The sequence below is a fragment of the Pantherophis guttatus genome, chromosome 4 (genome assembly GCF_059756535.1).
Source record: "Pantherophis guttatus breed Tessera chromosome 4, ASM5975653v1, whole genome shotgun sequence".
NCBI lineage: Eukaryota > Metazoa > Chordata > Lepidosauria > Squamata > Colubridae > Pantherophis > Pantherophis guttatus.
In genome coordinates, this window is record NC_142066.1 from 10,641,495 (window position 1) to 10,667,795 (window position 26,301).

Genomic DNA, 26,301 nt, shown 5'->3' on the forward strand with positions numbered 1-26,301 from the left:
ATGCCTCCAGTTCGCTTCAAAGCTAAACGCTGCACCATGAAGGAAGAGCTTGGGAAAGTCCCGGTCTCTATCTTTGAAATGACCATGTCTGGAGAGAGCTACAATATCTACAATGCGGTGTATCTCGCAGCACACGTGGCGCAAGCCATAAAATCAAGAAGAGCAAAGCCAGCTCCTCTGAGGAATCTAGATGGACCCAATCATTTTGCAAGTCATTTTCAGCCATGGCAGGTATGACATTGCACTTCTCAGATACCATTTATAGAAGCCCTGAACAGGATGGGATGGGAAGGCAGCAATATATAAACACTCTGGATTTGTTTCTCTGCAGCAACCAATTAACCATTAGCAACTTTTTTTTTTTTTTGCAATTCAGTAATGAATGCAGCTCAATCATATCAAATAATAGCAATAGTACTCAGACTTATATACCACTTCACAGTGCTTTGCAGCCCTCTCTAAGCTGTTTACAGAGTCACCTTATTGCCCCCAACAATCTGGGTCCTCATTTTACCAGTGGTGAAATCCAATTTTTTTACTACCGGTTCTGTGGGTGTGGCTTTGTGGGCTTGGCAGGGGAAGGATACTGCAAAATCTCCATTCCCACCCCACTCTAGGGCCTGCCAGAGGTGGCATTTGCTGGTTCTCTGAACTACTCAAATTTTCCCTCCCCACTCCTGGGGGAAGGATATTGCAAAATCTCCATTCCCACCCCACTCTAGGGCCAGCCAGAGGTGGCATTTGCTGGTTCTCTGAACTACTCAAAATTTCCGCTACCGGTTCTCCAACTGCTCAAAATTTCCACTACTGGTTCTCCAGAATCTGTCAGAACCTGCTGGATTACACCTCTGCATTTTATTGACCTTGGAAGGATGGAAGGCTGAGTCAGCCTTGAGCCTGGTGAGATTCGATCTGCCAAACTGCTGGCAGCTGGTGATCAGCAGAAGTAGAGTAGCCTGCAGTAATGCACTCTAACCACTGTGCCACTGCGGCTCTCCAGAATCATCTCCAGAGTCAAACAAACTCCAGGAAGAGCTATGTTTTGGAGATCTGCTATTAGTGCTGTGAAGGATGTGAAAGCCCATTAATGTAAACAGTTTTTGTGCAAACACTCATACCAGACATCTCCCAAAATTTGAATGCACAGCACTAAAAAGCTTTTAGTTTGTCTCCATATTCTTTATTAGAGGATCTCCCCCAATGTCTTTGTAGTAAGCAACTTTTCTGATCTTGCTACTCTACCTACTGTGCTTTGGAACTGTCTGTCTGTCTGTCTGTCTGTCTGTCTGTCTATCATCTATCTATCTCTATCTCTATCTCTATCTCTATCTCTATCTCTATCTCTATCTATATATCTGGAAAATAGGCTGTGTGAGAATCTTATGCCAAGGATCTATTAACATATTCTACTTAAAAGAATAAGTGTTAATGAAATGGTTGGATCTGATATTGCTGAAATTAGAAGTGCTCTCTGCAATCAAACCACAATGCACTTCAGTTACAATACCGATAATATTCACTAAAGAAACTCTGTTGTGATTCTGAACAAAGCCAAACTTTGGGCAAGATTAAGATAACCGATCTGACTTCTCCTCCCTCTCAAATCCAGCTTCACTACTTTCTGAGAAACACCCGTTTTAATAACAGTGTGGGTGAAGAAATCTTTTTTGATGAGAAGGGGGAGTTTGACCCAGGATACGACATCTTCAACTTTGTCTCCTTCCACAATCAATCCTTCCAGAAAGTCCAGATTGGAAAGATGGTCTCCAAAGATCTTGATGGGAAAAAATTCACCATTGATGAAAGTGCCATTGTGTGGAATCACAAATTTCAGCAGGTGGGATGTTAGGTAGACTCTTATTTGGACAGGAAGAGATTCTTCTCCAAAGACCTAAAAGCTCAGAAGTTGATTATTGATTATTGATGAAAGCCTAGAGTCTTGTGGTTTTGCTAAATATTTGGGATGGTTTTGATGAAGACCATCTACATGAACTAAGTTGCACATTGAAATTAATATGACATAAAACTATTTACAGACCCCAGGTACTTATTATCATATGTGGTGGACTTGTATGAAAGCAAGAAAATATTGGAACAAAATATATACCTGATTGGAAAAGCAACATATAGACCTGAAACCAAAAATATTTCTGTTGGGTATAATGCCGGAGGGCTATGATAAAGGGACCATATATTTAGTTTTGCATGTACTGACAGCAGCAAGGATTATATTTGAAAAATACTGGTAAAATGAACATACACCACGAGATGAGGATATAATTCAGAAAATGTTAGACTGTGCTGAGATGGACAGACTGATTTTAAAAATAAAAGAGAAGGATGACACAGAATATTACTTGATATAGAATAGATTTTATGAATGGTTAGAGATAACAGGTAGAAATCAGATGAAGAAAAAATATTGATACATATGAATTAAAGATAAAAATGGTTTATAAAAACCTCTTTTGCACATGCTCAAGATAGCGGCTCCTTTCTGAGTCGCTGCAGGCTGATGGGGTGATGCCTGACCTTTTGGGGAGTCTTGGGGGTCAAATTGATCATCTATGGCCCCTGCCCGGCTAATTGAGCATCATGCCAGTCACTTGAGAGCTTTTTCGCTCTCCGGAATGCGCTGGCCAGGGAGGAGCATTGTCTACAGGCGCTGCAGTAGCGGCCTGGATGGTGGCAGCCTGCTTGGCATCCATTGTAGTGGTGGCTGGAGTGGCGGTGGTGGTGGGGAAGCAGCGGCGGCAATGCAGTGTTCTCGTTGGGACCCTGGATGCCTCTGGAGGAGCTAGGGGGTGATGATGACATGAGCGGCAGCAGCGGTGGCGACAGTGGTGGCGGCGGCGAGTGCAATGGTGACTGCTGGGACAGTAGCGGGAATGGCGGCAGCAGCCTGACGACCATCAGTGTGGCAGTGGGGGATTTTTTGGCAACTTACCATCCTGGAACTGCCTGGAATGCCGCAGGGTCACTGGTGCTATTTTGGAGGGCCAGCCCTGGTGGTGACCCAGAGGCATCCACTGAGATCTGGTGGAGACTGTGATTGGGAATGATGTGACTATTGGAAGACCTGGGGGTGGTTTGGAGGGACTGGAGGACGACGGAAGGGTGGTTACCCGAGCCGCCTCACGTTGGCCTCCTCCCCCCACCGGCCTGGTTTCAGGCCTTATTATGGTCACTCATCATCCTGTCCCAGTTTGCTGGAAAGTATCTCCCTTTCCATATCCACCTTCATCCTCCTCTGGTATGGCTGCTATCCTGATCCCGTGGACCAGCTTTTTTCCCTGAGCCCTTGGACCGGCTCTGCATTCCATCTTTTGCTTCTTAGCCATGCGGAGAGTTGCAACATAGATTGTGAACACTGAGGGAGCCGGTTCTTCACTGCTGTCTCACTTCCAGTGGGACGTTCCATCAATTTCCATTGGCCATTCTTTCAAGGCCAGCCACCGTGAGAGGGTGGTTTTGGATATTTATTCCCCGGTTGTTCGAAACGGCATGAGACTCCTCCCACTGTCGTGAGAGGACAGTGGAGTCCAGTTTATCTACACCTAAGATCTGCTTTTTCTCTCTCCTGGACCTTTAGACTATCGTGGTGGACTCCCGGGCCATATCCCACCATCATCCCAGGGTACTGGATGTATTCAGCGGCCGAGCTCCTTGTGCTGTGAGACTCCTCCCTCTCATAGGTCTGGCCCTCCATACTATCAAGGGCCTACCTTGATGACTGGTTTTGGAACACCGAGAGGTGGCATGCGGCGAAGAGGAGGTTGAGGGGTTTTTTGTTCAAATTATCTACCAAAATTTTAAGGGGTTTTAGGAGGGAGGAGGGTTACTTTGTAAAGAATGGACCTGGGGGGGGATCCTTGTAGATCAGCAAGTTAGCCTGTCAGACGATCATGGCGGAGGGGATGGAGATGGGAGGCTGGATGGGGTACAGTGGGGTGAGGGACATTCTGTCATTGTGGTGGTTGGGAGGGGCAGAGGTAGTGGGAACAGAGGGGCATATGACATCAGAGGGACGCGCCCACGCTACTTGCAGGCGGTAACGCACTCTAGCCCTCTTTGTTCTTCCCGCTCCCCTGGAGGGTTGGGAGTGCAGAATCTGGGGCTCCAGCTGGTGTATGTTAATGCTAGATCCATTGTGAACAAGGCCCCCCTCATATGAGATCTTATACACAAGGGGGGTGCGGACCTGGCTTGCATTATGGAGACCTGGTTGGGACCGGAGGGAGGGGTTCCTCTCTCAGATTTATGTCCACCGGGTTTCTGTGTGCTGCACCAGCCGTGACTCCATGAAAAGGGTGGCTGAGTGGTGGTTGTCATTAGGGAAAATCTTAGCCCTAGGGAGGTTACTGTCCCTCAGATAGGCGGATGTGAATCTGTATTGTTGAAATAGAACCCTGGACTGCAGTCGGGCTTGTTGATTATGTACCTGTCTCCCAGCTGCATATCTTCAGCCCTGCCCACACTACTCGAAGTCATTGCCGAACTGATGGTTGAGCTCCCCAACCTGATGGTTGTGGGAGATTTTAATCTCCCGTCAGCCAGCGAGACATCTGAGCTGGTTTGGGAGTTCATGGCATCCATGATGGCCATGGACCTCACTCAAATTGTACAGGGCCCAACTCACAATGGTGGACACACACTCAACCTGATTTTTATCTCTGGGCAGTGGATAAATGCTCGGGGTAGGGGGGATCTTACTATCCTACCCCTGCCATGGACCGACCATTCCCTCCTTAAACTAGACTTTCTATCACCAACCCCCACCACTGGGAGGCGGACCCAATTTGTTGGTTCCGCCCCAGGTGCCTGATGGGCCCTGAGAGGTTCTGGACCGAGCTTGGGACATTTCCCACATACCTATCCTACGATTCGCCAGAGGGCCTGGTGGAGGCCTGGGAACAGGCTGCCACTGGGGCTTTGCATTGAATTGCCCCTTTGTGGCCTCTCCTCCGACAGGGATCCTGTGTAGCTCCATGGTTTTCCGTGGAGCTCAGGGAGATGAAGCGTCGGAAGAGATGCCTAAAGGGCTGTTGGAGATCTTCCCATTCCGAATCTGATTGAACACAGTTAAGAACCTATATTAGGTCTTATCTTGTGGTGATGGAAGTGGCAAAATGTGATTATTTCGCTGCTCTCATTGTGTCTGCAGAAAATCGCCCAGCGGCCTTGTTTCGAGTGACCTGCTCTCTTCTCAATCAGGGAGCAAGGGAGGACCCCTTGAAGGGCAGTGCTGAGGACTTTGTTCAATTTCTGCAAGATAAAATCATTCAGATCCGGGTGGGCCTAGACTCCGACTGGGCAGGACCGGGCGAGGAGACGAGAGCAAGTCTTGAAGTCTGGGTTGACTTTGACCCTGTGCCCACAGATGAAGTGGACAGGATTGTGGGTAGATTGGGAGCCTCCACATGTTTGTTGGACCCGTGTCCCTCCTGGCTTGTTAGGACAACCAGAGAGGTGACCGGAGACTGGATCCAGGCGATTGTCAATGCTTCATTGAGGGATGGGGTCTTCCCTGCCATCCTTAAGGAGGTGATGATTCGACCCCTTCTCAAGAAGCCTGCCCTGGATCCGGCCATTTTGAACAACTTTCATCCTGTCTCCAACCTTCACTTTATAGCGAAGGTTGTTGAGTCTGTGGTGGCATACCAACTTCCACAATTCCTGGAGGAAACGGATTATCTCGACCCGTACCAATTGGGTTTCAGGCGCGGACACAGCACGGAAACAGCATTGGTTGCCCTGGTGAATGATCTCTGGTGAACCTGGGATGGGAATTATTCCTCCATCCTGGTTCTACTTGACCTCTCAGTGGCTTTTGATACCATCGACCATGGTATCCTACTGCGACAACTCGGGGGGTTAGGGGTGGGGAGCACTGTTTTACGGTGGTTCTCCTCCTACCTCTCGGGCCATACGTAGTTTGTCTGGGCAGGGGGGACAGAGATCCTCCCCGAGGCCCCTCACTTGTGGGGTGCCTCAGGGATCGGTTCTCTCCCCCTTGCTCTTTAACATCTATATGAAGCTGCTGGGTGAGATCATTCACAGTTTTGGGGTGAGGTATCATCAGTATGCTGATGGTACCCAGCTCTACATCTCCACCCCTGACCACCCCAGGGATGCCCTTTCCATGATGTCGAAGTGCCTGGAAGCGGTGCAGGTCTGGATGGGTGGGAACAGGCTCAAACTCAACCCCTCCAAGACGGAGTGGCTGTGGATGCCGGCATCTCATGGCCTAGTACCCCCATCACTTTGGATGGGGGATGGTGGCTAACTCCTTCTGAAAGGGTTTGCAATCTTGGCGTCCTCCTGGACTCCCAGCTGTCCTTGATGGACCACCTGACGGCCGTGACAAGGGAGGCTTTTGCACAGGTTCGCCTGGTGCACCAGTTGCGCCCTTTCCTAGACAGGGATGCCCTTTGTACAGTAACCCATACTCTTGTTATCTCTCGCCTGGATTACTGCAATGCCCTCTACAAGGGGCTGCCCTTGGGGTGCACCCGGAGGCTCCAACTGGTCCAGAATGCGGCCGTGCGGGTTGTTACTGGTGCTTCCCGTTGCTCCCGTGTTACATCTCTCCTGCGCAAGCTGCACTGGTTACCAGTGGTCCTCCAGATCCGCTTAAAGGTGCTGGTACTTACCTATAAAGCCCTTCATGGCATGGGCCCGGGGTACCCATTTATTTACCCATTTATTTAAACAAGCCGGGCTGGCTTAAGATGAAATTTTTAACTGTTTTTAAATGTTTTAAACGTTTTTAATTGGTAAATGAGTTTTAATTGGGCCAAATTTATATATCTTTTAATTGTTTTTAATATTTGTTCTGCATGTTTTTTTAATCTGGCTGTACACCGCCCTGAGTCCTTAGGGAGAAGGGCGGTATAGAAATCCAATATAAAATAAAATAAATAAATAAATACTTGCAGGAGCATCTTCTGCCGGCCTCCCACTATCCAGTACGCTCACATAGGGCTGCCCTACTCCAGGTGCCATCGGCCAGGCAATGTCAGCTGATGGCGCCCAGAATGAGGGCATTCTCTGTGGGCGCACTGACCCTCTGGAATGGGTTACCCACCGGGCTCCGGACAGCCCCTGACCTCCGCTCCTTCTGCAGGGACCTGAAGACATGGCTCTTCCAACAAATCGTCTGATCTGCTGAGAGTTTTTACTTCTCTAAGGGTTTTAATTGGATTATTTTAATTAACTTAAATTAACTTATTAACTATTATTCTGTGGTTTTTATCTTTGTGAGCCACCCTGAGTCCTACGGGAGAAGGGCGGCATATAAATATGATTAAATAAATAAATAAATAAATAACTTATAACTATAAATATGCCAATATATTTAACAAAATTATAAATAAGCCAATATAAAGAGAAATTTAGACAAACTTATTCTGTTACATTATTACTATTGTTATCAATATATGTGTTAATATTTTTAATGTCTTTTCTTTGTTTGTCTTTTATAAATGATATACTCTGACCAAATAAAAATAAAAAAATAATTATGTATGTGTCCTTGTATTCTTGTGTTTTATCTAGTTTGATCAACATGCTACCGTTTTATAAAAAAATACAATGTATCTCCATTTTTTGAAATGAACAACATAAACATTAGGAAGCAACTGGTTTAAACTTGTAATGAATCATAAATACCATTTATATATAAAATAAATAATAAGAGGTGGTTATTTGTCTAACTAATTGAAATTTCATACATAATGAAATAGCAATAGTACTCAGACTTATATACCACTTCACAGTGCTTTGCAGCCCTCTCTAAGCTGTTTACAGAGTCACCTTATTGCCCCCAACAATCTGGGTCCTCATTTTACCAGTGGTGAAATCCAATTTTTTTACTACCGGTTCTGTGGGTGTGGCTTTGTGGGCTTGGCAGGGGAAGGATACTGCAAAATCTCCATTCCCACCCACTCTAGGGCCAGCCAGAGGTGGCATTTGCTGGTTCTCTGAACTACTCAAATTTTCTGCTACCGGTTCTCCAAACAGCTCAAAATTTCCACTACCGGTTCTCCAGAATCTGTCAGAACCTGCTGTATTATACCTCTGCATTTTATCGACCTCAGAAGGATGGAAGGCTGTGTCAACCTTGAGCCTGGTGAGATTTGAACTGCCAAATTGCAGGCAGCTGGCAGTCAGCAGAAGCAGCCTGCAGTACTGCACTCCAACTACTGCACCATCCATGGTGAAATCTTTCATTTCTGCCTAGACCACAGGTTGCAAGGCTCTCTAGGTTGCTCTGATTTCTAGCAAAATAGAAACATTTTAGATATCTCCTGCAATAGACTCTAATGCTCTTTGCTATCTATTTTTGTTGTTGTACAAAAACAAATGAGAATGGACGTGTTTGCAGAAAACTACAAATAGGAAGATTTTTTGTAAACATGGACACTCTCCTCAAGCATCTGGGATATTTTGACAGCAGAAGACTATGCATCCCTGGAATGTACTAATGTATCCTAATAAAATGGAGAACTTCCACAACGTTTTGATAAAACCCACTCCTAAACCTTTGTGATGTTTTTTTTTTCAGGTGCCTCCCCATTCCAGATGTGTAGAGAGCTGCCATCAGGGGTACAGCAGGGTTGTTGTGGAGGGGAAACATATTTGTTGTTATAATTGTATGCAATGTCCCGAAGGAAGAATTTCAGTTGAAATGGGTAAGTAAAGAGACAATTCAGAGTTGCCAAACTCAACTTTTCTTCATTCTTTCCATCTTTGGTATGTTATTTGGTAGAATACGATTGGGGTAAAGTGCAGTAGATTTTTAAAAAAGATGGTTCTAATTTAAATTTTGAATAAATTCATTTTATTCTGATATCCTTTGTATCAAACCCTGTCCAGGGTTTGCCATACCTGGAGTGGGCACTAGGGGGATTTGGAAGCAGCAGTGGTGGCAGTGGGAGCAAGCAACAGCTGCTGGGAACACTTGAGCGGCAGCATGCCAGGGCCCAAGGTCCGGGCGTTGACCCGTTCTTTGGCAGGGACGGTTCCACCAACTACCAGGTGAAGGTGGGACATAATGGTGACATTTCCGGTTGCCCAGGCCAGCTGATCGATGGAACTACCAAACCCCAGCTAGCCAGCGCTGGCTGGAACAGAGCAGCAGCAGGCCACAGGGCGGAGTCTGATTGCTGGGCTGGACCGGAAGACTGGTTGCTGGGAGCTGACAGATTGCTTGATTGCTGCAGAGGGATTGTTTGCCGAAGCTGGATGATGGTTGAGAGGCCCGGGGGGGGGGGATCCAGACTGAGAGGACATGGACCCCGCCTACAAAAGGCTCTGGGAGGCGGTAGTTCAACCAAGTACCTCAGGTTGAAAGTATCCTGCAAAAAGCTGAGTCCCGAACCGGCTGCGAGATTGGTTCCAGGCAATCATCTTAATATTCAAAGGAATAATTTGCATAAATAATAGTCCAGAACATGTAATTATCAGTTTTTAAGAAAGCATTACGGTGTACATGTCAAGAGGATTGTGAATCGTGTCATCAGGAATGATTTCTCTCAGTTAGCTCTCTATATTGTCCTATATAGTTGGAAATGACTAGCCCTTCTTCATGTATTTCAGATGCAAACCAATGTGAGAGATGCCCAGTGGATCAGTATTCAAATGAAGAAAAGATCCAGTGCCTTCCCAAACATTTCAGCTATTTATCCTATGGTGAATCCTTGGGAATCATTCTGACTTCCTTGATCCTTTTCTTTTCATCAATTGTCATTTTGGTGTCTGTGACTTTCATTCTGCACTGGGACACCGCCATTGTCAAAGCCAATAACAGGAACATCACATGCATCCTTCTTTCCTCTCTCCTGCTTTGTTTTCTGTGCTCTCTGCTCTTCATAGGTCGGCCTGGGAAGGTGACTTGCTTTCTCAGGCAAGCTTTGTTTGGCACCATTTTCTCTCTCTCTGTTTCTTGTATTCTGGCCAAAACCATCACAGTCGTTGTGGCCTTCCTGGCCACTAAGCCAGGAAACCAGATGAGGAAATGGCTAGGAAACAGACTGGCAGGATCCATCATTGTCTTCTGCTCATGTATTCAAGCTGTTATCTGTATAGTATGGTTGATCATGTCTCCACCCTTCCCTGAATGGGACATGCATTCACAGGTTCAAGAGATCATTGTTCAATGTAATGAAGACTCAGATGCCATGTTTTACATTGTGCTGGGCTACTTGGGGCTCCTGGCCACCATCAGTTTCACTGTGGCTTTCTTTGCCAGAAAACTGCCTGATACTTTTAATGAAGCCAAGCTGATCACCTTCAGCATGCTTGTGTTCTGTAGCATTTGGGTGTCCTTCATCCCAGCCTATCTGAGCACCAAGGGGAAATACATGGTGGCTGTGGAGATCTTCTCCATCTTGGGCTCTACTGCAGGTCTCCTGGGATGCATCTTCCTGCCTAAATGCTACATCATTATCTTGAACCCACATCTGAACACAAAACAACACCTGACTAGAAGAATAGATTAATAGTTCAATTTAATGTTATATTATTCAGTCTTTACCTGGTGATGAAAAGCATCCATGTGGAAAGTCCAAATATTCAGGATGGCAACTGTAACCATGCTATTCAATATTATTACTATCCTTTCTCTGTTCTTTATGTATGTATTATATATGATAAATCCTTAAGACTTTATCTGAGCTGAAGAATAATAGTGAAATCCTACTTCATATTCTTTGGCATTTCCCTGGTGATCATGAGGAACCATGGGGGAGACTCCAAATATTGAAGAAGACAGCCAGTAACATATAATTGAAACTTCCTCCTTTTTTATGTGTTTTGCATATGTGTTGCATTGTAAGAAAGTTGCAGGACATTGTTTGCTCAGTAAAAACTCTTTATCTTCTCTGATTGGGATGCCCCTACCTTGAACTTCATTGAAAGGACTACACTCCATTGCTGCTTTGGTTGATATTGAAATAAATGTTCTGTTATTCCATTAACTTCTCCAGTAGTTTGGCTGGCATATAATTTTGGTATTTACTCTTCACATTTATTCCAAAAGAATCCTTGTGATAATTTCTTTAAAGGTAAAGGTTTCCCTCGCACATATGTGCTAGTCGTTCCTGACTCCAGGGGGCGGTGCTCATCTCCGTTTCAAAGCCGAAGAGCCAGGACTGTCCGAAGACATCTCCGTGGTCATGTCCCCAGCATGACTAAATGCCAAAGGCACACAGAACGCTGTTACCTTTTCTATCTTCTCAGGTGTGCAACCATTTCCATGGTGTGTCCGATGTAATCCTGCACATCCTGGTCTCCCATCAGCTTGGTTTGGTATTGCTTTCTAATCGAATACAGTTTGTTGCTTAGGTTAGCTCTTTCATCCACCTTTTGTAATCCTTCCCACATTTCTTTAGCCGTTTCATGCTCACAGATATGTCTGATTTGATCCTCTCCTAAGCTAGGAGAGATTGTACTCTGAGCTTTTTTATCTTTTTTATCCATCCACCCATCTGAAAGGAGTTCTGGCAGTGGTGGGATTCAAATAATTTAACAACTGGTTCTCTGCCCTAATGATCAGCTGGGTGGGTGTGGCCAGGGGGTGTGAGAGGTATGACTCATCCTCCTGCACCCCCCTGAGAGTGAAAATGGGCTGCGAGGGGGGGCACTGCCCCCCATACTCTGTTTTGGGCCTAGTAAACCTCCCTGAAGTTTCCTGAGAGTGAAAACGGGGGATGAGCGCACCCCCCTGCCTTGTTTTGGGCCTAAAATGACTCCATGCACTTACCTGGGAGCCAAAATGGGGCGCATGGGGACTCCTGGAAGGGGCGGGGTGGGGAGTGGTGGGGCCAGCAATTTAACTACTGGTTTTCCCGAACTGGCTGAATCCCACCACTGTATTCTGGCCTCATTTTACTTATGTATTTCCATGTATCCTAATTAGCAGCATTTTCCTCCCTTATTAGCAGCTCCCTATTCTTCCCTTATTAGCAGCATTTTCATCTTGAATTTGCAAGGCTGGTCATTCTGGTTTGTTACATTTGCAAATGAAATCTTTGTTTTAGCTCTGTTACTGGTCATTTTCTTTTATTCTGTTGCTGTCTTCTTTCTGTTGCAGCATCTTGTGCTTATTTGCTGTATGTTTGGCTATGGCTGGGCCTATAACCTGATAAAAATTCTTTTTATATAGCCCTTACAGATCAAAATAAAGTGTACAGTCTCCCTGGGCCTTGCTACTTAACAGTTTTTAACTGTAACAGGAAATTCTCCTCAGAAGAAAAAGACCATAGAGTATATACCATAGATGACAATTTATAAACACTGCCATCTACTGGTTGAATACTGCTGTAGTTGTTGCACAGAATACAAGGAAACTGTATTCCAACATAATCTGAGGCATTTCATTAGTCATCCAAGTAATTTCATCAGCAATAATAATAATAATAATAATAATAATAATAATAATAATAATAATAATAATAATAATAATAATAGAGTCAGAGAGTTGCTGGAATATACCAATTCTTGACACACCATTTGCAGAGGTTTCTCCCCAAAATGGATTGCAATATGTCAATAAAGACTCAATTATCCAGGCTAAAGTATCTAAAAGGATGATTGACTCTTCACTGACAATATTACAATACATTTCAGGGAGAAACCCCTGCAGTTGGTGTGGCAAGAGTTGGTAAATTCCAATGACTGCCTAACTAATTTTTTAGTTAGACAGAGCAGCTGATGAAGTTATTTGGGTGAGTAACAAAACACCTGAGATTAACAAACTTTGGTCCAGTTGCCATGATTTAACCTTTTTAGATGGTTGTTGCTTGCAACTTCAGAGAGTCCTGGATGAAATGTATTATCTTGGCCCCATCTAGTCAGGATTGAGGCCTGGTTATGGATTAGACTAGATTAGATTAGATTAGCTTTATTGATTAGTCTATAGGCCATATCAAAGTACAAGGTTCAAACCAATAAATTACCAATAAAATCCTATACAAACAATTTAAAATAAGAGTAGGGTAAAAAAAGCAGAGACATCACCCTGCCAACAAAAGTGCATATGTAGTCAAGGCTATGGTTTTCTCAGTTGCAATGTATGGCTGTGAAAGTTGGACCATAAGGAAGGCTGAGCACCAAAGAATTGAGGCCTTTGAACTATGGTGCTGGAGAAGACTCCTGCGAGTCCCTTGGACTGCAAGGCGATCAAATTGGTCAGTCCTAGTGGAGATCAACCTGATGTAAATAATTCTCAAAAGCCAAAGTTTCTGAAACTTTTCTATATAAATTCGGTGAAACCAGGCTTAATAACAGTGTCTGTGAGAGGGATCTTGGAGTCTTAGTGGACAACCAACTAAATATGAGCCAGCAGTGTGCAGCGGCAGCCAAAAAAGCCAATGCAATCCTAAATTTTATTAACAGAGGGATACAATCAAGATCAAGAAAGGTACTAATACCACTCTATAAAGCCTTAGTAAGACCACACCTAGAGTACTGCATCCAGTTTTGGTCACCACACTATAAAAAAGATGTTGAGACTCTAGAAAAAGTGCAGAGGAGAGCAACCAGGATGATGAGGGGACTGGAGACTAAAACATATGAAGAACGGGTACAGGAACTAGTCTAATGAAGAGAAGGACCAGGGGAGACATGATATTTGAGTTGCTGCCACAGATAAAAGGGGGTCAAGCTATTTTCCAAAGCACTTGAAGGCCAGACAAGGCATAATGGATGGAAATTGACTAAGGAAAGATTCAACCTAGAAATAAAGAGGAACTTTCTGACAGTGAGAACAATCAACCCATGGAACAGAAATTGCCTTTGGAAGTTGTGGGAGCTTCATCACTTGAGACTTTCTTGAAAAGATTGGACTGCCATTTGTCAGAAAATGCTTAGGCGGGGGGTTGGACTAGATGACCTATAAAGTCCCTTCCAACTGTGTAAATCTGTTAATCTAAGGTCAAGTTGTGGGTAAGAACAAGGAAGATTGAAGGAGAGAGAAATAAAATGTTTGCAATGGGACACTAATTGTTACTCTTACAATAGCCAAGTACAGATTTTAGACAAACAAAGTTTGTCCGAATCACAAGGGAATAGAGGATTTGGTGCAAGGGTATGATTTGCCCTCCAATTTGCAAAATGACTGTATTCCACTTCTGTCTCTTTGGCAGCATCATCCCTGACTAAGAATAGCTGGGAGATTAAAAAATAAGACCTCCTGCACTTTGAAATATCCCTTTATATTTATCTTATGCCACTGAAATCTGAGTCAAGGAGATTGTTCTGTTTTAGCTTTTCTTTTTAATTTGCATGTAGAAAAATATCTTCTTCCTTTTCAGTGGATGTTTCCCATTAGCAATAACACTTTGACTTTTATACCACTTCACAGGGGCTTTTACAGCCCACTCTAAGTGGTTTACAGAGTCAGCCGATTACCCCCAACAATTTGGCTCCTCATTTTACTGTCCTCAGAAAGATGGAAGGCCACCATGACTCTTTAGATCTAAACAAGGCATTTTTTGACAGCTGTATTTTATTTTATTTTTGGACCATGCATTTGAAAGGATGGAATGATGGCTCAAGTCTGCTAGTACTTAAATTTATTCCACTCTTCTTCCTTTTTCCTGGCAGCGTCAATGAGACTTTGAAATCAATCTGCCTCCAGCCCTCTAATGTTGCAAGGAAATTTTCCACCTCCAGAGCTAACATGATACTTGGGGGATTTTTTTCCTTTATAAAAGCTGATGAACGTACACAGAGTTTCAAAAAAGTGCCACACATTTCTGAATACGGCATGTGAGTGAGTGCCTCGTTCTTCTTTGAATAAAATGTAATGCAATTCCAGAGAAACAAGTGATAGAAGGTAGAGAAGAGATACATTATTCTGCTTCAAAGTTGGCACTGCTAGTTTGGCTGTCACATTTCGAGGTGTTAGATATTTTGAGCATGGTTTCCACTGAGAACGTGGATGTGGGACTTTCTCAGGTTACAATTAACTTTCTTAGAGATCTAGAAATCTAAAGATGAGTTTTGAGATAAATGGATTTTTGGGGGGAAAAAATTCTCCAAACTATTTCTTCAAAATCTAAGGGACTTGGTTAACCTTAAACTGTCTACCGTGGACCTCACCCCATTCCTAAGAGGTCTCTAAGGGGCCATGCATAAGCGCACCAGCATGCCTACTATCCCTGTCCTACTATTCCCATTTATTCATACTCATTTAATATGTACATACTTATACCTGTTTATATTTATATGTTTATATATTATGTTCATACTTATACTTGTTTCTCATACATGCTTGACCAACTAAATAAAACTCAGCAGCACTTTTTCATGCAGCTGTTGATAAAAATAGGTTCGCCAACATGATCGCCAGCATCCAATGATGAATATGGAGGAAGAAGAAGGAGAAGGAGGGGGAGAAGGAGAAGGAGAAGGAGAAGGAGAAGGAGAAGAAGAAGAAGAAGAAGAAGAAGAAGAAGAAGAAGAAGAAGAAGAAGAAGAAGAAGAAGAAGAAGAAGAAGAAGAGGGGGAGGAGGAGGAGGAGAAGGAGAAGGAGAAGGAGAAGGAGAAGGAGAAGGAGAAACGATTTCTCCCTCCATCTCAAGAAAGGAAGTTCCACAGAATTCACAGGAAACTGGGTTATTACCTCTCTATCTTTTTCAATCCAGCAAATACTGGGGGCGGGTGTGTGTGTCATATCATTTATCTCATGGAGATCAGAATTCACAAACTGAAATTCAGGAAAGCACAATTCTTTCTAGCAAACTATTATAAGCAGAATCTTACAGGAATGCAATTTTCCAAGTGGTTCCATTCTGAGAAACCGCCATTCAAACCATCACCCCCAAATTGTTTATTGCATTAGATGAAGGGAAACACTGAAAAACTTTACAAGATTCAGAAGAAGAGTGTGAACATTTATTTCCATCTTAAGTGTTAACATACAGTCGTGGCCAAAATTGCAGAAACCTTTTGGGGAAAGTGTATTTTTGAGGTTTGATGGCTAATAACACCACTTTTTTCTTTTTTTTTTTTTTTTGGAGTTTCAAGATAATCCTATTCCTCTGCTGGAATGGCCTGGGAATAGCCCAGACCTTAACCCAATTGAAAATCTATGGAGCCGACTAAAGAAACTTGTTAGTCAAAAGCGACCCAGCAATAAAACCCAATTAAAAGAAGCAATCATTCAATCTTGGTTTCACATTATAACAGCTGCAGAACTAAAAGACTTGGTTCACTCCATAGGAAGACATTGTAAGGCCATTAATTCATGCTAAAGGTTACCCAACTAAGTATTAACTGACGTGATATTTTTTGTATATCTTGTTTTCTCTATGGTGATCATTTTTGTATATCTCGTTTTTTCTACGTGTTTCACTTTTCTTCTTTATACTGTAACTGCTATTCTAATAGCAAATCTTTCATAAAAGTTAATTGCATTACATTCTTGATTAAATTATCTTTCCATTGATATATAATTTTATGATACTACTCCCCCCTAAAAAAAGTGGTGTTATTAGCCAGTTTTAGAAAATACACTTTTCCCAAAAGGTTTCCACATTTTTGGCCACTACTGTATATTCAATCACATGTGTGGTTGCGTGTAAACTTTTATAGCAGTTCTAGGAAGAACTAAATAGTGGACATGTTTTCTACAATCTTCACTGTACCTTTCCTATGAAAGAAGGAAGCTCCATCATATTAGCAAAGTATGAACTAAAAGTTCATTTTATAGACCTGATTGTATAGTTTGCTGCCCAAGATTAATATACAGTCTAACCATCCAATGTTGATTGATGAAGTTGATATGCTGGTGTTCCTAGACTTTCAAAGAAAAATGCAGACTCTGTCAGCAGATGATTTTACAAGACAGGTTGAGCATTACTGTATCTATTAGGAAAAGGAATTTCAACCAGCCACTCCAAAATTCTTGCCTAGACATCTAAGCCTTGCTAAAAGTCTCCTAAATTACTTGAGTAGTTGCTATATTATTAATAGGATTAATAGTAATCAAAGTGTTAAGAGATGGTTTCACTATGACTTATAACAGAGAATACAAATGAATGGATGGATGGATGGATGGATGAATGAATAGGTGGATGGATGGATGGATGAATGAATGGATGGGTGGATGGATGGATGGATGGATGAATAGATGGATGGATGGATGGATGAATGAATGAACAAACAGTATACTGCTTTTCATATGTGTCAAGAATGAAAGAAGTGGAATTTTATAACTGGTAGAGTTCAAGTACAATCTTTCAATGGTAATGGCAAATGTTTAAATCACTGCTGATTCAGAAGAATCTATCTGAATCTAGCATAGATTCTATATCTAGCATAGATATAGAATCTATGCTATATTACAAAGGATTGAGATGCATGGCTCCTATTCTGTTGCTCAACCATCAGTGGCTGTTGAGGTGTCAGAAAAATGTTCAAAGCAAAAAGTATCCTTCATTGAAATTCAAATTTAATTTCCTCCATATAAATTGCAGAAATTATCTACATTGCATACAATTAGATATTGTTCTTTTTTGTGATATACTTACCTGTAGTTTTGCACTTTCATTTCAGCATGATACCGAAATATGCCCAGTATCCTCTTTCTATGTATTTTGCCATTGATGAGATCAACAAGAATGTCAAACTATTCCCCAACATCACACCAACACTGGAGATTTATGAAACTAGTTTCAATGCCTGGATGGCCAGTCAGCATGTTTTGGGTTTTCTATTTCTGAATCAAGGGAGTCCTCTGAACTTCAACTGTGGAAGAAGGACGGAGATGGACTTCTTGCCTATCATTGGTGACCTCACCTCGCTCAATTCCATCCAGATGGCCCACATTTTGAATATTTACAAGTTTCCACAGGTATGACCATTTTTTCACAGATCAGTTTGTTTGACGAAAACAGACACAGGAAACCTCTGTTTTCATAAATCCTATCTATCAGTTTAGGCCAGGCTAAAAGTGTTCCTGTTGTTGTTAGTTGTGAAGTCATGTCTGACCCATCGTGACTCCATGGACAACATTCCTCCAGGTCTTCCTGTCCTCTACCATCCTCTGGAGTCCCTTTAAGCTCACGCTGACTGCTTCAGTGATTCCATCCAGCCACCTTGTTCTTTGCCGTCTTCTTCTTTTGCCCTCAATCGTTCCCAGTATTAGGCTCTTCTCCAGTGAGTCCTTCCTTCTCATGAGGTGGCCAAAGTATTTGAGTTTCATCTTCAGGATCTGGCCTTCTAAAGAGCAGTCAGGGTTGATCTCCTCTAGGACTGACTGGTTTGATCGCCTTGCAGTCCAAGGGACTCGCAGGAGTCTTCTCTAGCACCATAGTTCAAAGGCCTCAATTCTTTGGCACTCAGCCTTTCTTATGGTTTTAGTCTCCAGGTCTTTAATCATCTTAATTACTCTTCTCTACACTTTTTCTAAAGTCTCAACATCTTTTTTTGTAATCTGATGACCAAAACTGGATGCTGTATTCCAGGTGTGGTCTTACTAAGGTTTCATAAATTGGTACTAATACTTGATTTTGATTGTATACCTCTGTTTATACAGCCAAGGATTATATTTTGGCTGCTGCTGCACACTGCTGGCTCATGTTTAAGTGATTGTCCACTAGGACTCCAATGTCCCTCTCACAGTTATTGTTTTTGAGCCAGGTTTCACCTAATCTGTACTTGTACCTTTGGTTTTTCCTGCCTAAGTGTAAAACTTTGCTTTTCTCCACATTAAATTTTATTTTGTTGGTTAGGACCCATTGTTCAAATCTGTCAAAAGCCTTTTGGATCCTGAGTTTGATTTCTTGGGTGTTGGCTATTCCTGCCAATTTAGTGTCATCTGCAAATTTGATGAGTTCCTCTTCTATTCCTTCATCTAAGTCATTTATGAAGATATTGACGAGTACTGAGACAGAACTTTGTGGTACCACATTACTTACTTCCCTCCATGTAGATGTACCATTAAGGACTGCTCGTTGAGTATGGTTTGTCAGCCAGTTATAAATCCATCTGGTGGTGATGCTGTCTAACCCACAATTTTGTAGCTTACCAAGAAGTAGGTTGTGGTCTACTTTGTCGAATGCATTACTGAAATCTACGTATACTATGTCGACAGCATTTTGTGGGTCTACTAATTTAATCATTTTGTCAAATTTGAATTTAAAAATCGGAAAAGATTGAAAAATTGAAAAAAGAAATTTAAATGTTGAAAAAAGAAGTTTAAAAAATGAAATGAGAAATGAAGTTGAAAATTAAAATTGAAAAAGAGGAATTTGAAAATTTGAAAAAAGAAGTTAAAAAATTCAGAGATTTTAAACATTTTTTTTTGCTTTAATTTATATGCCGCCTTTCTCTGGAGACTCAGGGCGGCTTACAATGCGTTAAGCAATAGCCTTCATACTTTTGTATATTTATACAAAGCCAGCTTATTATTTAAACATTTACAAAACTTCTTGGTCCTTTATGAAATGATATACACTTCTTTTTGCTGGACATCTCAGCCTATTTTCCAGGAAATGCTTTGCTGTTAATCCTCTATTCTCTGCCTTGAAAGTTTATCCCTTTTCTCCCTGTCCACAGGTGTTTTGTATTCATCCTTTTCCTCCTTACCTTCTTGCCCTTCAGTTCCCTGGCCACTGCTGAGGTTTTCAGGTACGATGTGCTGATCTGGGTGCTCTGCTCTTCACAATCGTAAAAGAACTCTCAATTTAATTTTCTATGCACCATTCTTCCCAACAGCTCAATTATGGTTCCTTTGACCAAGTCCTAAGTGATAAAAGGCAGTTCCCTTCCTTCTTCAGCATGGTTCCTAATGAAAATTTGCAATACGAAGGGATTGTTCATTTACTGAAACATTTTGGATGGAACTGGATTGGCCTCTTGGTCTCAGAGGATGAGAGTGGGGAAGCATTTCTTCAACATCTTCAACCAAGGCTCTTCCAGAGTGATATTTGCATTGGTTGGATGGGGTTGATCCCAATTATAATGGATGCAGTCAAAAATAAGTATGTCCTTTTTGATCGTGTAACAAACATAATAGACACTATCTTAGTGAAGAATATCAGGATATTCCTTGCCTCTGGGACTGCCCAATCTATGGAGACTTTACAATGGGGGCTTTCTTCTTCTGAAATTTACCATAAGAACCCAATAGATCACAGAGTATGGATCATGACCTACCAGTGGGATTTCACCGTGATTTCATCAGCACGAGGGAGATTCCAAGTTCAGACTTTCAATGGTTCCTTATACTTCTCACTCCACACAAGGATTGTGCCAGGATTTCAGGAGTTTCTTGAGAGAATAAAACCTTCTCTAAGTCCCTTTCCTTATATTAATTGGTTCTGGGAGTCTGTATTTGATTGTTCATTGCCTCCATATCATATAAAAGGTAAACATTGCACTGGAAGGGAAAAACTCAAGAAAGCTTCTGGCTCTGTGTTTGAAATGACCATGTCTGGAGAGAGCTACAATATCTACAATGGGGTTTACCTTGCAGCACATGCTGTGCAAGCAATGCATTCAAGAAGAGCAAAAAGAGCAAAGCCAGCTCCTCTGAGGAATCGGGATGGATCAAATCTTCGGCATTTTCAGCCATGGGAGGTATGTCATTGCTCTTCTCAGATAGATTTGTAGAAGCCCTGATGTGGATGGGAAGGAAAGCAGCAGTAGGAACACTCTGGATTTGTTTCTCTGCAGCAACCAATTAACTTTTGGCAAGATTTTGCCTGCAATTCAGTAACTAGTGCAGCTCAAACATATCAAAGAATCGTCTTCAAAGTCAGAGCAGCTCCAGAAGTAGCTACGTTTTGGAGATCTGCTATTTAGTGCTGTTCCAGGACATGAAATTCCATTAATATCAGCAACTTCTGGCGAAAAAAAACTCATACTGTATCTAACATCTCCCAAAATTTGAATGCACAAAACTCTCCTATTCTCTTTCAGTAAACAACTCATCTGTTCTTGCTACACCAGCTGCTGTGTTATAAAACTGTAACAGTTTTCAATGCATGTCTGCCTATCTATCTATCTATCTATCTATCTATCTATCTATCTATCTATCTATCTATCTACCTACCTACCTACCTATCCATCTATCCTTTTGCATATATGGTAATCCTCAAATTTTTGTGAATTTCTAATAGTTCTGCATAAATGTGACCAAAAACATGATTGGTTTTCCACACAAAATCTACTACAATTACTACAACTGCAACATCTACTACAACTACAACTAGATAATCAGGACCCCTTAAACTTGGGGGAAAAAATGATCTAAAGCTACATATTTGTGCGTGCGGAGAGAAACCTATCAGTTTCTGTAATCAGCACACAAACACCTTAACTCAACTGTAGTTTTACTTATTTATAAAATTTTCAAGTCCAGTTATGGTGATCAAGTTGCAAGGTAACACTCTGGATGTATTACATACATTATAATACAGTATATCCAGATATATAGGCTACGCAGGACTGGAAATGCTAATTTAAATGTCCAAGATATCAAACAATTTAAGTAATATTAACTTAAGAAGTTTATTGATTCAGATCGAAAGAAATTTCTGCAACGCTGTGTGAGAATCTTATACCAAGATCTTTTATACCAAGAATCTTAATTTATCTGTTAACATATTCCAGTGTAAGGAATAAATGTAAGGAAATTTTTGGATCTGATATTGCTGAAATTGAAAATGGGATGTGGTGCATGGCTTGAAGAGAATTCTGAATCAAACCAGAAAGGAATTATATTACAATTCTGATAAGATTCACTACAGAAACTCTGTTGGAATACTGAACAAAGCCAAACTTTGGGAAAGACTAGGATAAATGCTCTGACTTTTCCTCTCCCTCAAATCCAGCTTCACTATTTTCTGAAAAACACCCGTTTTAATAACAGTGTGGAAGAAGAAATCTTTTTTGATGAGAAAGGGGAGTTTGACCCAGGATACGATATCTTCAACTTTGTCACCTTCCACAATCAATCCTTCCAGAGAGTTCAGATTGGGAAGATGGTCTCCAAAGCTCCTGATGGGAAAAAAATCAGCATAAATGAAAGTGCCATTGTGTGGAATCACAAGTTTCAGCAGGTGGGATATTTGGTATACTATAATAGTATAGAGCAGTGATGGCTAACCTTTTTGCCATCACGTGCCAGGAGGGGGGGGGGTGGAGGTTCACACGTGCGTGTGCCCACACCCATAATTCTATGTGCCCTGCCTCATGCATGCACAAGCAACTCCCCCTTCCCCCCACCTCTCCTGGCACATGAGTCTCTAGGTTGCTAGGCTCAACAATGAGGGCCTGGTAGACCCGTTTTTCTCTCTCTCTAGGAGTCTCTGGAGGCTGGGGACAGCAAAAAACATCACTTCCTTTCCACCCGGAAGTTGGGAAATGGGCCATTTTGGACCTCCGGAGGGCCTCTGAGGGGGTGGGGAAGGCTGTTTTTCCCCCTCTCCAGATGCATAGAAAGGCTCTGGAGCCAGGTGAGAAAGAAAAACGGGCCTTACCCACCCACCCCCAGGCCCTCCGGAGGCAGGTAACAGCCTGTTTCCCTACTTCTGGTGGGCACAGTTAGCCAGCGAGCACATGCGTGCCAGAACTGAGCTGGCATGCCCACTGATATGGCTACGCATGCCACCTGTGGCACATGTGCCATAGGTTTGCCATCATGGCTATAGAGTATTATTTGGAGGGGAAGAGATTCTTCTTCAATGACCCGAAAGCCCAGAAGCGAAGGACAATGATGGTACACTGGAACCTTGTGGTTTTGCTAAATATTTAGGATGGTCTTTATGATGATATCTACATGGAATTTAGTTGCATTTTGAAATTAATATGAGATATGAATATTTGTGTATGTGTCCTTGTATTTTATTTAATTTGTTTGACATGCTATTATTTTTTTAAAAAAAATATCTGCATTATTTGTAACAAGCAGAATAAATGTATAGAGGAAACAGGTTTAAACTTGTCATGAATCTTTTTTGTAAATGCTACTTATGTATAAATTAAATAAGAGCTGGTTGTTATTTCTCCCATACAATTGAAAAATGTGTGTAAAAACCAAGTAAATACACAGACATTGAACAAATCATTCTCAAAATTGTTTAAAAGTCCCCCCTCCTTTTCTTTTCTTTCTTTCTTTCTTTTTTTTGCTTTCTTTTCTTTTCTTTTCTTTTTTTTGCAAAGATGAATTCATCTTCATAAATTGTATGTTTTAAAATCTACAATACAATTTCCTTTTGTATTTTCCCAATATAATATTTAATGTTAGATACTGTTGTTATGAGGGAGTACAGAAGAGGCTGTACTTCCTGAGAATGCTCGGGAAAATAAATCTATCTCAGCATCTACTTCTGTCCTACTATCGCAGCACCATTGAGAGTGTCCTGACATATGGCATTCTTGCATGGTATGGGAGCAGCTCTGTAGCGGACAAAAAAGCTCTGCAGAGAATCATTAAAACTGCCCAGAATATCATCAGACTCCAGCTACCAGCCCTGGATGACATCTTTGAATCTTGCTGTTTGAGAAAGTTGCATAACATTCTCAGAGACTCTTCCCATCCTGCTTACAATCTTTTTGGACTATTGCCTTCTGGCAGAAGATACAGAACAATTAAAACTCGGATCACACGTTTTCTGAATAGTTTTTATCCCAGAGCTATAATTGCACTCAACAATGAACTAAAGGGCCACCATCAGTGAGCTGTTGGACAGCATTACTTGGTCTGTTGTGTGGATGTTTGGGTGGTTTAGAGGTGGGGAATTGTGGTGTGTGGGAGTGTGTTTGGGGATTGTTATGTGTGTTGGACCTGGTCTTTGGATGTTAAGTGAATTTCGTTGTATGTGTATACTGTGTATATACATATGACAATAAAGTTGTTGTTGTTGTTGTTGTTGTTGTTGTTGTTGTTGTTATTATTATTATTATTATTATTATTATTATTATTATTATTATTAAAAAGAGGATACTGTCTGAAAACAAAAACGTTTATTATAGGTGGTTGTGTTCCTATGGACACACTTTTAGAGAAATCTGTGTATACAAATGATTTGTGTCTGGAGGTGAGGACTGCTCAGAATTTACTCCATATGACTTTCTTGAGTTCAAGTTCTGGCAGATATAAAGAAACAACAAGAATATTCCCATCCTACAGAAAGAAAATTGATGTTATTTCACACATAATGAAATTTTTCACTTCTGTTTAGACCACAGTTTGTAAGACTGTCTAGGTTGCTCTGATTTCTACTAGGATTGAAACGTTTTAGATATCCCCCATCAGAGACTCCCATGCTCTCTATTATCCATTTTTCTTGTTCTGCACAGTGGTTCCCAACCTTTTTTTGGCCATGCCCAACCTCAGCATTTCTAAAATCCTGATGCTCCCCCTGTGACATATAATTCTTACTTTACTCAAAAAGTGAACTCTTCTCATGCGGAGGAAGCCTAAAAGTCCATTAATTTGGTTTAAACAAGGTTCAAATTGCCCCCATTAAAAATCAAATTGGGAACCACTGTTGTACAAGAACAAATGAGAATTGATGTGATTGCAGAAAACTCAGAACTCATCATCCTATTCATAGGATGATTTGCTGTAAACATGAACACTCTCCAAAAGCATCGTGGGACATGTTGACGTCAGAAGATTATGCATGCTCCTAAATTTACTAATTTCTCCTGATAAAATGGACAAATAGAAATGAGCACCTCAATAGGCTTTGGATGTTTCTGGATTGAAAGGATTAGCCAGTTATAAGCGAATGTCTTAACTGTACAAATTCTTTGGAAAGGCTCCTTTCATAACCCCCAATATGGATGAATCAGGCTCCAAAACCTTCTTAATGTTTTTTTCTCCAGGTACCTCCTCATGCCAGATGTGTAGAGAGCTGCCGTCAGGGATACAGCAGGGTTGTTCAGGAGGGGAAACATACATGTTGCTACAATTGTATACAGTGTCCCGAAGGAAGAATATCAGTTGAAATGGGTAAGTAAAGAGACAAATGAGAATTGAGAGTTTGCAAACTCAGCTTTTCTTTATTCTTTCCATCATTGTTATTCTATTTTGTGGAATAAAGTTTGGGGTAAACTGCAATAGATTTTTTTTTTTAAATACTTCCATACATCCATTCTATTCTGATATCCTTTGCTATGTTGAGAATTGTTGTTCTTTTCAGAGTACTTGTCTACTAATATTGCAGTTCAAAAGAATATATTTACATAAATAACAGTCCAGAACTTTCTTAACACTTGTTAAGAAAGCATTGTTGGGTACATGTCAAGGGGATTGTGAATCGTGTCATCAGGAATGATTTCTCTCAGTTAGTTCTATATATTGTCCTACATAGTTGGAAATGATTTGTTCTTCTTCATGTATTTCAGATGCTAACCAATGTGAGAGATGCCCAGTGGATCAGTATTCGAATGAAGAAAAGATCCAGTGCCTTCCCAAACGTTTCAGCTATTTATCCTATGATGAATCCTTGGGAATCGTTCTGACGTCCTTGATTCTTTTCTTTTCCTCAACCCTCATTTTGGTGGCTGTGACTTTCATTCTGCACTGGGACACCCCCATTGTCAAAGCCAACAACAGGAACATCACATGCATTCTTCTTTCCTCTCTCCTGCTTTGTTTTCTGTGCTCTCTGCTCTTCATAGGTCGGCCTGGGAAGGTGACTTGCTTTCTCAGGCAAACTATGTTTGGCACCATTTTCTCCCTCTCGGTTTCTTGTGTCTTGGCCAAAACCATCACAGTCATTGTGGCCTTCCTGGCCACTAAGCCAGGAAACCAGATGAGGAAATGGCTAGGAAACAGACTGGCAGGATCCATCATTGTCTTCTGCTCATGTATTCAAGCTATTATCTGCATGATATGGTTGATCGTGTCTCCTCCCTTCCCTGAGTGGGACATGCATTCACAGATTGAAGAGATCATTGTTCAATGTAATGAAGGCTCAGATGCCATGTTTTACATTGTCCTGGGCTACTTGGGGCTCCTGGCCACCATCAGTTTCACTGTGGCTTTCTTTGCCAGAAAACTGCCTGATACTTTTAATGAAGCCAAGCTGATCACCTTCAGCATGCTTGTGTTCTGTAGCATTTGGGTGTCCTTCATCCCAGCCTATCTGAGCACCAAGGGGAAATACATGGTGGCTGTGGAGATCTTCTCCATCTTGGGCTCTACTGCAGGTCTCCTAGGATGCATCTTCCTGCCCAAGTGCTACATCATTCTCTTGAACCCACATCTGAACACAAAACAGCATCTGATTAGGAGGACAGATTAATTGTTAAATCTAACATTCTATAATTTAGTCT

At 41.8% G+C, this 26,301-nt stretch overlaps 2 protein-coding genes across 2 annotated transcripts; both read left to right on the top strand.

Annotated features, from left to right (window-relative positions):
* Positions 1–10,978, top strand: LOC117656920 (vomeronasal type-2 receptor 26-like). The gene is made up of 4 exons (XM_087893314.1): positions 1–231; positions 1,610–1,837; positions 8,567–8,693; positions 9,601–10,978. The coding sequence occupies exons 1-4, from the start codon at positions 1–3 to the stop codon at positions 10,500–10,502; spliced, it is 1,488 nt and encodes a 495-aa protein (XP_087749440.1). The 3' UTR covers positions 10,503–10,978.
* A 6,585-nt stretch (positions 10,979–17,563) lies between these two features.
* On the top strand, positions 17,564–26,270 carry LOC132711315 (vomeronasal type-2 receptor 26-like). The gene is made up of 5 exons (XM_087893315.1): positions 17,564–17,860; positions 19,726–20,589; positions 21,846–22,073; positions 24,847–24,973; positions 25,369–26,270. The coding sequence occupies exons 1-5, from the start codon at positions 17,564–17,566 to the stop codon at positions 26,268–26,270; spliced, it is 2,418 nt and encodes an 805-aa protein (XP_087749441.1).
* The last annotated feature ends 31 nt before the right edge of the window (positions 26,271–26,301 follow it).

What these genes read in the sequence shown, in the direction of transcription:
- LOC117656920 (XM_087893314.1), top strand. Translation starts at nt 1, where the DNA reads ATGCCTCCAGTTCGCTTCAAAGCTAAACGCTGCACCATGAAGGAAGAG. An exon ending in GTCATTTTCAGCCATGGCAG is followed by an intron (nt 232 to 1,609) that starts GTATGACATTGC and finishes TCTCAAATCCAG; the next exon opens with CTTCACTACTTTCTGAGAAA. An exon ending in GGAATCACAAATTTCAGCAG is followed by an intron (nt 1,838 to 8,566) that starts GTGGGATGTTAG and finishes TTTTTTTTTCAG; the next exon opens with GTGCCTCCCCATTCCAGATG.
- LOC132711315 (XM_087893315.1), top strand. Translation starts at nt 17,564, where the DNA reads ATGATACCGAAATATGCCCAGTATCCTCTTTCTATGTATTTTGCCATT. An exon ending in GGCATTTTCAGCCATGGGAG is followed by an intron (nt 20,590 to 21,845) that starts GTATGTCATTGC and finishes CCTCAAATCCAG; the next exon opens with CTTCACTATTTTCTGAAAAA. An exon ending in GGAATCACAAGTTTCAGCAG is followed by an intron (nt 22,074 to 24,846) that starts GTGGGATATTTG and finishes TTTTTTCTCCAG; the next exon opens with GTACCTCCTCATGCCAGATG.